Raw genomic sequence first — 11,330 nt, 5'->3', positions numbered from 1 at the left:
GTCTGCTGGTTTGAGATCAAAACCTCTTTCTAGGGACCAGCTTTGAGCCAGCGGGCTGTGATTTATGCCTCAGGGCTAGAGAGAGACTAGGCTGTCGAGCCAGGAGGCGGACAGCCTTCGTTCTAGACCCAGCTTTGCCGTGAGCTTGGAAGACCGGCCCGTAGAGGTCCTGCCCTCCGTGCTCGCTGTTCTGTGTAACTCGGGTCCTCCTTACTGGATAAATGAGGTTTTTCTCCACTAAAGATGCTACGGGAAGGCACTTTAAGAAAAAACAAGCCAATGGGTGAAGCGTACAGAGGGCGCAAGAAAACTTGGAACTCTTTCTTCTTGAAAGAAAACAGAGACAAAAGCAAAGTTGTTCGGGTTTTATTCGCCAACCGCTCTCCCCTCCTCTCCCTGCCAGCTGCTGGGCCCCCACCCCCCGGGCGCTCCCAGAGTCAGGGGAGGGCTTCTCTGGCCTCCTCGGCTGTAATCTCCTGGGAGTAGAGGTCCGTGAAAAGAGCGGGCAGCCAGTAGTGGGCCTCCCCGGGGGCCTGTAGGTCCAGCCAGGCCAGCCCTTCCTTCAGCAGGTGTTCCTGGAGGGAACGGGGAGGAAGAATCCTCTGGGACAAGGGAGCCCCCGTAGGGTAGACTGACAACCCCCCACACCTGTTTTGGCTTCAGTGGGGTTTTCAGGCTACATCTACACGAGTGCCTTCCCGTATTTACACAATGGGAGCCACCGTGCTTAGTTCCGAGTCCGTTACCTCGAGGGTAAACCTTTAGGGAGAAGGTAACGAAAGGGCTGTGTTAGCTTAGAATGGACTCCCCATTCCTACAGCTGGAAAGAGGCCCAAGAGGGGCTGGTTGTGCCCCACAGCATTAAATAGGTGTTTCTGTTACCCTGCTTTCCAGAAAAAAAAGGAGATCTAGTTTAACTGCCTGGATGAGGAAGAAGGTATGGAAGGCCAGGGTTTACAGTCTCACGCTCCTTCTCCGTAACATCGGCCTCTCGTTAGCGCCACGAAATCTGTATCTACAGAACTGTAACTACAACACGCAATGTAACAACGTGATCGTGGATGTGTCATTAAGTAGTTCACAACCCCCTCACTCTGTATTAACAGCGTTACTTCTGATACAAACTACGTGGTCTGACCAGGCTCTACAGGCCGGAGACAGGAGGGGGGGTGGGGGGGCTCGCCTGCCGCAGTCAGGAGCCTGCCTCAGTTGTACCTCTCAGGGCCACCCTCAGAGACATGGGGTCACTTCTGTGGGCCTTCAAGGCAAGAGGCCAGCGGAGCGAGGCTAGGTCCTGCCCGTGTGCTGCCTGTCCGCCCTCCTCCTCCCACCTGGGGCCCATCTTTTCTGGGCCATTCCAAAATTCACATACCAGCACTTGCCGTGCTCGCTCGGTCTCCCATTTAAGACTGGCTTTGATATCGCTGACGGTCACGTAGCCATTTTTCTGAAGAAAGGAGGGATGGGGAGTCAGGTAACAGCGTACTTTCCCTAAGAGCCCAGCATCCGCCCAGGAACAGCGGGTTTACCCACACGGGACAAAGAACTGCCCTTGGGCGAAGCCTATGAGAGCACAGAAAAAGAATGTTTAGAAGTCCCAGCAGAGAGAGAGAGAAGCAACTTTCAGGGTGACGAGGTGTGTGGGGGGAGGGGGGTGAGTCTTAAAAAGTGGGGTCCCTGGTACTAAAACCTTAGACTTTCTCAGAGAACTTTGGAGTCTGATCTGATTCAGGACAATGAACGGACAGGAAGGGACGGTGACCATTCCCCAGGGAGAAAAGCCCTCTCCTTCTTGAGTTTTGTTCGGGGGTATAGATTTAAGAAACCCGAACCCCTCTTTCCTAAAGCCATGGTAAGGATTTGGGGGGGGGGGACGTGCTGAGGAACAGGGGGAACGGTAAACAAGATTACACATTTGTTCTGCGGAATCGATACCCAGTTTTAAGAAGACCTCAAAGAACCCGTCTACCCAAGAAAATACAGTTCGTTGTCTGCATGTCCGCCTATTCCGCTAGACTGTAAGCTCCCGCAGAGCAGGAACCATGTGGTACCCGTCGTTCTGCGCCCCGCAGCCTGGCCCGGTGCTTGGCACTGTAGCTGCTCAATAAACGTCTTCTAAAGAAGCTCAGGTCTGACTGGTGCATCCGCTAGACAGTCTGGGCAGAAGACCCCCCCCCCCCCACCTCCCCGCCCCCCTGCCCCCCACCCCGCCCCAAGCCCCGCCCAGGCCGCCCCGCCCACACATGTGCACGCACACGCCTCGCCTCCCCTCCCCTCCCCGCGAGCCCTGGCCCCTCGCGAGGCCCGCGGTACCTCCGCCAGCTGCAGCACCACCGTGTGGTCCATATTGAGCTCAGCCGGAACAGACTGAATGAGGTAGGTGCCACCCACGGGGATGATGCCAAAGCCAGTGCCGAGCGCCTTCAGCTTCTTGATGGCCCTGATAAGGTCGTCTCTGAGAGGAGGAAACGCTGCTGAAACACCTTGGGCCGAGCGGACCTGGCAACGACGCACTTCCGGCTCGGCCCTTGGCAGGAGGCCCCGAGAGAAGACCCAAGAGGGCGGGCGACCTTCAGTGACATTAGCGAAGAGGCGGGGTCAAAGGGCACCAAATGATGCCGCTGCCAGTCAAGGGAGCGACGGTGCCCGGCGATCAGCCCGCGCACTCAGCAGACCATCCTAACCCCAGACAGAGGTCAAAAATACGCCTACGGGGGCCCGTCAGGAAATGTGAACGAAGGAGCTAAAGGCAGGGGACAGCAGGGAGCGGCGTGGACTACGGCCAAGTGCAAAACGCTTCTCCATTTTAGAGGGCCACCCGGCTGATTACTGCCATGTGGCTTTTCCCTAGTTCCCCACTAACTCAAACCAGGGAAAAAGAAAACCCGCAACACGGTGGGTTCGTATACCCAGCCCACATACTGACAGCATTTCTTTTTGTTTTGTTAAACCTTTTCTCACCCTGAGGTCCCACAGAGAGGCTGGCGAACCAGATCAATCTATCTCCCCTATCTTCTGGCCCCCACCCCTCTCCCCAGCCTTTCTCCGTGCGGGCGCGCTAGCTTCCTGAACCCCAAGTAATCCAGGGTCTACACAGCCCCAAGTTTAAAGAAAAAAAAAAAAAAAGCAACAATACATACGTAGACATGAAAAAAATAAATAAATAATGCTTAGAAGGAAATACACCGGAACGCTGGCAGTTGTAATCTCTCGGTGGAGAAGTTACAGGTGGTTTTTGGTTTTTTATATCTGTGCACTTTTGGCATTCTAAAAAAACATGCTGGAATAAAATGATTCCTAAAGAAGCCCAGACATACGAGCCGTAAAGAGAAAAGATTTCATGTGATTTCTAGAAGGGCTTTTCTACGCTCCAAGGGACTGGAGGGCACGACCTACTGGCTGACATCCTGTGCGAATTTGCCCCTTCCTTTTAACACCTGCTGATGTAGTTCCTCCAGAGTTATCAGACCTGTTGGAGGGGACAGGAAAGCAGATGAAGTCCGCTACACCAAACCAATTAAAAAAAAAGCAAAGGCAGCAGCATCTCCGAAAAGCTACAAACACTCGCTCAACGTCGAGGCTGTTATCTATTTACGGCCAGTGATTTCTAACTGGGTCTAAGCTCGCTTGCTTTCTTGACTTCAACACAGCCCATTCGATGCGCTCATTAGGAGGACGCCGCTGGAGGCCCGTTTTGGGGAGCACAGAAACTCGGCATCACCCTACTTTCCTGGGAATGGCAGGGCAGACCTAGAGTTCCTCGTGATAAAGTCATAACCCAGACAGGTGTATCAGGGGAAAAGGCCTTAGCTCCTACCTCCCTACTGTTCTCTATACTAACCAGGGGCTGGACCTCCCCGGGGCAAAGGTCTCTAGAGAACAGAGACAATCATCCAGGCCATTCCATTTACCCCTGGCCATGGAGACCTGGTATAGATTCAAGGGCATGAAGCGGCTGAGACGCTTCAGAAGACCAAACGGTTTCTCAAGATCTCACTGGCCTGCAGACTGAAAGCTGGAAAAGCTCATCTTTCAGGGCTCTCTCTCTCTCTCTCTCTCAGGGAAGCCCAAAGCCCAGTCAAGAGACTTCGCCACACTCACCTCCATTCCGGTGCTTCAGGGCCAGGCACACTTCGATGATCTGAACACCCAGCTCATAATAGAAATCTCCCACGCCCAGCATCTCAGACCAAAATCCTTTTCCAGCTAAAAGACAGAAAGGCAACAGTCTAGGTCATATGTTAGCCTACGTCCATAGTTTCTTTCAAAGCTAGATCAAAACATCTATCCTGTAAGAAGCCTGCCCTGCCTAGCCTAACACCTTGTGCTCCATTTACTACTCAGGATCCCCAAACAGTTGGAACTCTTGGAAATTCCTGCTAAAAAACAGGCTCAGACAGTTGTAAAGGGTGGGCCTTCTAAAAGGCATTTCTGTTTGGCTAAGTGGCTCCAGGATACTAGGAAACTGAGTTTTCCTTTCCCAGAGCATACAGGGAAATATAATGGGACAAGGCTAAGAAAAAAGAATATGCAGGGGTGCCTGGGTGGCTCAGTCGGTTGAGCGACCGACTTCGGCTCGGGTCACGGTCTCACGGTTTGCGGGTTCGAGCCCCGCGTCAGGCTGTCTGCTGACAGCTCAGAGCCTGGAGCCTGCTTCGGATTCTGTGTCTCCTCCTCTCTCTGCCCCTCCCCTGCTCATGCTCTGTCTCTCTCTGTCTCTCAATAATAAATAAACGTTAAAAAAAAAACAAAAACAATATGCAGACCAGGCATTCAAAAATCCATTGAAGGCCATAGTTTATGGAGTAAAAAATGCAGGCTATAGACTAGTAATTATAGCATAATCCAATATGTTAAAAAAAAAAGTGTATAAATACAATGTATGTGTCCAGCAAGATAACCTTAGACTGTTAATATGTATCCCTGCAATTAGGGGACAGGATCAGGAGACTTCTATTTTCTGTTTTTCTCTTTTCACCTTTGTTGACCGACTGCATAATTACACGCTACTTTCATTAAAATGAAATTCTTTTTTTTTTTTTAATGTTTTATTTATTTAAAAAAAAATTTTTTTTCAACATTTTTATTTATTTTTGGGACAGAGAGAGACAGAGCATGAACAGGGGAGGGGCGGAGAGAGAGGGAGACACAGAATCGGAAACAGGCTCCAGGCTCCGAGCCACCAGCCCAGAGCCCGACGCGGGGCTCGAACTCACGGACCGCGAGATCGTGACCTGGCTGAAGTCGGACGCTTAACCGACTGCGCCACCCAGGCGCCCCATGTTTTATTTATTTTTGAAAGAGAGAGAGAGCGAGAGCGAGTAGGGGAGGGGCAGAGAGAGGAGACACAGAATCTGAAGCAGGCTCCAGGCTCTGAGCTGTCAGCTCAGAGCCCGATGCGGGGCTCGAACCCACAAACCATGAGATCATGACCTGAACCGAAGTCGGTCGCTCAACCGACTGAGCCACTCAGGCGCCCCCGAAATTCTTTTTTAATAGGGGAAAAAACCCATTACAAAATCCCACTGTAGATCATTCAAGGGGAGGTCAGGCACACTGGCTACCAACCTACTCTCCAGCCTCTCCAGCTTTCCCATCAAAGCGGGCCCTCAGCCACCCTGCCAGGCCCGCACCAAAGACTACATCCTCTGGCTCTCCCTGCAGGCCCTTCTAGAAGATGCCCTGACAACAGTGATGACAAGGAGATGCGCTCCTGTCCCTAGGAGAATACCACACCCCTACAGCCAACTCCTTACAGGCCAGAGGATCCACGCCGATGGTGGCGCACATGTCCTGGAACTGCACCCGGAATTCTGGATTCTTCCGGATCTCCTGCTTATGCTTGCTGGCAAATTCCTCCAGGTTGGTCTTGAACATGTCCAACTGCTTTGACATCTGTAGGGTGGACAAGGAGGAGGTTAGGGGCAGCCCAGCTAGGTGATAGATGTCAAAAATAAGTTCCTGGCCCAGTGGCAGGGCAAGGGTTAAAATAACCCATTTCCTCCAGGCCTACTATTATGCTGTTTCTTATTCCCCCTTTCTTTTAAAAAAAAATTTTTTTTTAATGTTTATTCATTTTTGAGAGAGAGAGAGGCCGAGGAGGGGAAGGGCAGAGAGGGAAACACAGTATCCGAAGCAGGCTCTGAGCTGTCAGGACAGAACCCGATGCAGGGCTCGAACTCACGAACCGCGATCATGACCTGAGCCGCAGTCAGATGCTCAACCGACTGAGCCACCCGGGCGCCCCTTGTTCCTTCTCTATTTATCCCTAACTCTCCTTCATGGTTCTGCTGTCAGCTGACTTGGATGCTATAATGTTTCCTCAATTCTAAAACACACATTTTGGGGGACGCCTGGCTGGCTCTGTCAGTGGAGCACAAAACTCTTGATCTCAGGGTTGTGAGTTTGAGCCCCACATTGGGTGGAGTTTACTTAACAATAAAATGTTTTAGGGGCGCCCGGGTGGCTCAGTCGGTTGAGCGTCCGACTTCAGCTCAGGTCATGATCTCACGGTTCATGAGTTCAAGCCCCGTGTCGGGCTCTGTGCTGACAGCTCGGAGCCTGGAGCCTGCTTCAGATTTTGTGTCTTCCTCTCTCTCTGCCCCATCCCCACTCATGCTCTCTCTCTCTCTCTCTCTCTCTGTCTTAAAAATAAATAAAAAAACATTAAAAAAATATTTTAGGGGTGCTGGGTGGCTCAGTCAGTTAAGCGGCCGACTTCAGCTCAGGTCATGATCTCACGGTTCACGGGTTCGAGCCCCATGTCGGGCTCTGCACTGACAGCTCAGAGCCTGGAACCTGCTTCAGATTCTGTGTCTCCTTCTCTCTCTGCCCCTCCCCCACTCACCCTCTGTCTCTCAAAAATAAATTTTAAAAAAATTAAAATTTTTAAAAATAAATCAAACAAGGTATTTTAAAAAGAAACATAAATAAAAAATAAAACACATTTTTCCCCCCACGTGTTCCTGTTCTAAAGACAGGATGCCTCTAACAATCAGTGGCACATCTAATGTAGTGCCTTCTTTTTCTTTTTCCCACAGAAACTGTCATTACGTTGAAGGTGCACCTCATAATCCATTTTGTCTTAAAAATGAGGGGGGGGGGGAATGCCTGAGTGGCTCAGTCCGTCAAACATCTGACTCTTGATTTCAGCTCAGCTCATGATCTCATGGTTCCTGAGATGGAGCCCTGCAGCGAGGAACCTGCTTGGGATCCCCTCTCTCCCTCATGAGTACTCGCAAGCTTGCTCTCTCTCCCTCTCTAAATAAACTTTTAAAAACGAGGGAATGCAGCATTCAGAGAGAGGGAAATCTCCAGCCACGGACAGAAAGGCTGAATAGGAGAAAATGAATTAGGTGCGCAGTGACTATTTAATCTTTCGGTCATGGACCTTCTTGGAATCAACTCCAAAAAAAAGAATCCCTAAGGGAGGGGTGGGGGCCTACCAGACTGCATTCCAAAGCTACGGTGCTAATGATCTGGGGACTTTCTGACTCATGGCTGTGACTCCTTCCCTTTCTGTAATTGACAAAGCCTACTTTCTACTGCAGGGAGAGTAACCGCTCCTGGCCCAACAACTCCTCACTTGCTACATATTAGAAACATTATAATCACCATTTCCAGTTGATTCCCCGTATGTCATCTCCCTTATGAGTGGGAGCTTTTGAAGAGCACAGCCTGTGTCTCTTTCCTCGGTTCAAGGACCCCCATTTCCTTGCTTAACTGCTTCCTCCTCTCCTTCCCCAGTCGTCATAACTGAGTAAACTTGGGGCACGGACAGAAAAGGGAAGTGTTAGAAAAGGAAACCGCGGGCCCCGCACCCCATCACTGACACGCACTTCTGGAGGGGACAGCGGTGGTGCTGGATGGCACAGAGTAAGCAATATTTTCATGTCATCCCCCGGCAGGTCAAGTGAAAGCCTCCAAAGATCTAAGTCAAACGGCTCTACCAACTACTATCCAGGTAACCTTGGACAAACCACCTGAATGTCCTCAATTCTAAACTGGGAAGAAGGGAGCTCTCTCCTGATAGGACTGTCAGGATGAATGAACAAGACAGGGTGGAGAAAAAACGGGCACGCGCATGGGAGGATGAAAGCACGTAATCATTCAAAGATGTCAGCTATCACTGTCATTAGCAAGTCGGTAAATGGTCTGAGCAGTCCAGAAACCAAGATTTGCCAAAGAGTCGAGTTTTAGTTTGATCGGAACAACCTAGGGGCACCCCGGTGGCTCAGTCGGTCAAGCCTCCGACTTGGGCTCAGGTCACGACCTCGGGGGTTCTTGAGTTCAGCCCCCCCGCGGGAGGCTCTGTGCTGACAGCTCAGAGCCTGGAGCCTGCTTCGGATTCTGGGTCTCCCTCTCTCTCTGTTCCTCCCCCGCTCACACTCTGTCGCTCTCTCTCAAAAATAAATAAAGCTTTCAAAATGTTAATCCACACAATCTAGTTTACATCAAAGGCGTCCTGTCCACCCGGTCGGGTCTCCCTTCCTGCCTGGAGTCCTCCAACCGACTCACCTGGGCCAGCTGGTCCTCAGCCAAGACAGTTCCTCGCTCCTTGTATTTGGCCTGTCAGACAAAGAGACCGGCGTGAGTTGAGAGTCCTCCCACTTGTACTGCCCCGGCTGAAGTATGAAAAGAGGAGGGTGTCTTTTAAATGGTTTTTCTTAGGGAGAGGGATGAGGAAGAACAATAGACGACTGGTCTGTAGCCAAATTTGGGGACGCGGGGGGAAAGGGCTGGTGGACCCGGGGATGCTGACATTCCAACCCACCGGAAGCTGAAGAGTCTCAGTTCCCCGGGACCCGAGCAGCCTGCTGTCAGACTGCGATGGGGGGCGATTTGAGGGTACAGAGCTCTCCGCTCCAAGACTTCAGTCTCTGTCGGGTCGGGGGTGGCTGTGGGTCGGCCTTCGCCCCCTCACCTCGGCCAGCTTCTTCTTGGCGATGGCGCCGGCTCCCACCCCGCGGCGATGCATCCCAGCCCCGGGCCCGCGGGCCGCCCCGCTGCCGGGACCCCGGGTCTCCGCGTCCCGGGATCCGCCGCCGGCTCCCGACGCGGAAGCGCGGGCCGCGCGTCATCTCCGCGCGCCGGAAGCTACGCGCCGACTTCCTGCCGCGGGGCAGAGCGGCCCCGCCTTCCTCGGGTGGCCGGGTTGGGAGAAGCCCCGGCGGAGCCCCGCGGCGGGGAAGGACGAGGCGGCGAGGACGCGTGGCGGCGGCCTCCTTGTCGGCCGCGCGTCCCCCCACCCACGTGGGTGCCTGGGACCCTCGCTTGTTGGCGCGGCTGCCCTTCCGCCGCCACCCAGCCTCCGGCCGCCTGATACGGGGCCAGGCGCGGAGTCGCCCCGAAGCTTCCACATTGAGCATGGAACCCAACCCATTCTGCTCTAATGGAGCCGACCCCGTTGGAGTCAAACGCGGAGGTTCTGACTGGGGCAGGTCTTGCAGTTAAGAACTTGGACTCTGGAATCGGAAAGCCTGGCCCCAGAGCCCACGACCGCTGCTTATGATCTAGTAGCTTCCGGCAAAGTCCTGAACCTCTCGTGGTCTACTGGCCACGGTTGGTTTAGAGTAACCTACTCGTGAGGTGGTTGTGAGGATGAAGGGAGAAAATACGTAACCAAGCATTTAGGGCTATGCCTGACACATAAGTAAACATCCGCTATGATTGTTATTCACCAGATGTGGGGTGGAATCCGTCTGTGTGTTTACGAAGCTCCATAAGTTGTTTTTTTTTTTAATTTTTTTATTTTTTTAATGTTTATTTATTTTTGAGGCAGAGAGAGAGATAGAAAATGAGTGGGGGAGGGGCAGAGAGAGAGAGGGAGACACAGAATCCGAAGCAGGCTCCAGACTCTGAGCTGTCAGCACAGAGCCCGATGCAGGGCTCGAACTCACGAGCGGTGAGATCATGACCTGGAAGTCAGGCACTCAACGACCTGAGCTGCCCAGGTGCCCCTCCATAAGTGATTGCTATAGCATTGAGCCTGACAAAAGGACTAGTGAAGGATTCTTAGGGAGTAAGAAGATCAAATTCTGGTTTTTGGAAAAATTAGTGACAGCCCAGGACTCCTGGGTGGCTCAGTTGGGTAAGCATCCGACTTTTGATTTCTGCTCAGGTCATGATCTCCTGGTTCCCAAGACCAAGCCCCACATGGGGCTCTGCGCTGGCAGTGGGGAGCCTGCTTGGGATCCTCTTTCTCCCCTTTCACTGCCCCTCCCCCTGCTAACATGCGCCCTCTCTCTTTCTCTCTCTAAAAATAAATAAACTTTAAAAACAGAAAAATCGGTGACAACCTAGAGAGACTTAAGTCAGTCATAGCAATCCAACCTAGGAATGAGAGCTAGAGGGTGCCTGGCTGGCTCAGCCCCAGGAGCATGCCCACTCTTGATCCCAGAGTTGTGGATTTGAGTCCCACACTGGGTGTCGAGATTACTTAAATAAATAAAACTCACAAAAAAAGGAATGGTGAACGCTAGGACTAAGAGAGTGGCCACGAGGACAGGGAGAATGGGATAGACGGGATATTTGGGACAGACGGGTATTTGGAAGGCAGAATGGTAAAACCGATAGATGAGGGCAGTGTGGGTGGGGGGAAATGCTCCCGTTTCCTGGCTTGGGCAACAGGGGGGTGCTATTCAGAGAAGGGGTGTGGGGACAGGGATTGACACCACAGGATGAAGCTGGAGAGGTAATTAAGAGTGGTTTTGAACATGTTGAAATTGAGGTCTCTGTAACATCACAGGAGAGATGGCCAGTGGTCCTCTGGATGTGCTGGCAGAAAGGTCCACAGAAAGAGCTGGGCAGAGCTACACAGATCCAGAATCCGCAGCAAGGTAAAATCGTGAATGTGAGTAATGTTACCAGAGGTTTCAAGTTAAAGGATTAGAAGAGGATGGGCGATCGTCCGCCACCATTTTGGTCCTTAAGGGATAATGGAGCCAGGAGCCAATGAGCCTGGGTCCCTCAGGATTTCATGCAGCGGAACTGTCACTGTCACACCGGCCGTGAGCTCCCTGCCTCTGGATGATCTTTATTTTTGAGAGAGACAGAGACAGAGCGAGCGCGGGGAGCGGGGAACGGGCAGAGAGAAAGGGAGACACAGAATCTGAAGCAGGCTCCTGGCTCCGAGCTGTCAGCACAGAGCCTGATGCGGGGCTTGAGCTCATGGACTGTGAGATCCTGACCTGAGCCGAAGTCGGACACCTGAGCCGAAGTCGGACGCCTGACCGACTGAGCCGGGTTTTATTTTTTAGTAATCTCCACACCCAACGTGGGGCTCAAGCTCACAGCCCAGAGATCAAGAGTTGCTCGCTCCACTGACTGAG

The 11,330-nt window shown here is 52.4% G+C and overlaps 1 protein-coding gene across 2 annotated transcripts; it reads right to left on the bottom strand.

The window, feature by feature from the left end:
- Positions 1 to 350: 350 nt before the first annotated feature.
- Positions 351 to 9,075, bottom strand: SNF8 (SNF8 subunit of ESCRT-II). Of its 2 annotated transcripts, none has more exons than XM_086687071.1 (8): positions 8,924 to 9,075; positions 8,518 to 8,568; positions 5,757 to 5,895; positions 4,102 to 4,206; positions 3,397 to 3,469; positions 2,314 to 2,455; positions 1,373 to 1,447; positions 351 to 575 (listed from the first exon to the last, which is right to left on the bottom strand). In XM_086687071.1, the coding sequence occupies exons 1-8, from the start codon at positions 8,975 to 8,977 to the stop codon at positions 438 to 440; spliced, it is 777 nt and encodes a 258-aa protein (XP_086543197.1). In that variant the 5' UTR covers positions 8,978 to 9,075; the 3' UTR covers positions 351 to 437. The 2 variants fall into 2 exon arrangements, with proteins under 2 accessions (XP_086543197.1, XP_086543198.1); XM_086687072.1 differs by lacking the exon at positions 8,924 to 9,075 and adding an exon at positions 8,774 to 8,917.
- Positions 9,076 to 11,330: the final 2,255 nt, after the last annotated feature.

The sequence above is a fragment of the Puma concolor genome, chromosome E1, assembly GCF_028749965.1.
Source record: "Puma concolor isolate L17-30 chromosome E1, mPumCon1.1.hap2, whole genome shotgun sequence".
In the NCBI taxonomy this organism is placed as follows: Eukaryota; Metazoa; Chordata; class Mammalia; order Carnivora; family Felidae; genus Puma; species Puma concolor.
Note: the sequence above shows the minus strand (reverse complement) of the source record. Positions and strands in the feature narration are given on the sequence as shown.

Bases quoted from the DNA above. Each gene is read 5' to 3' on its own strand.
- SNF8 (XM_086687071.1), bottom strand. From the start codon at position 8,977: ATGCATCGCCGCGGGGTGGGAGCCGGCGCCATCGCCAAGAAGAAGCTG. The intron at 5,896-8,517 runs GTGAGTCGGTTG...TCCACCCTACAG, and splicing joins CTGAGGACCAGCTGGCCCAG to ATGTCAAAGCAGTTGGACAT. The intron at 576-1,372 runs GTATGTGAATTT...CGTTCCCTCCAG, and splicing joins AGCGAGCACGGCAAGTGCTG to GAACACCTGCTGAAGGAAGG.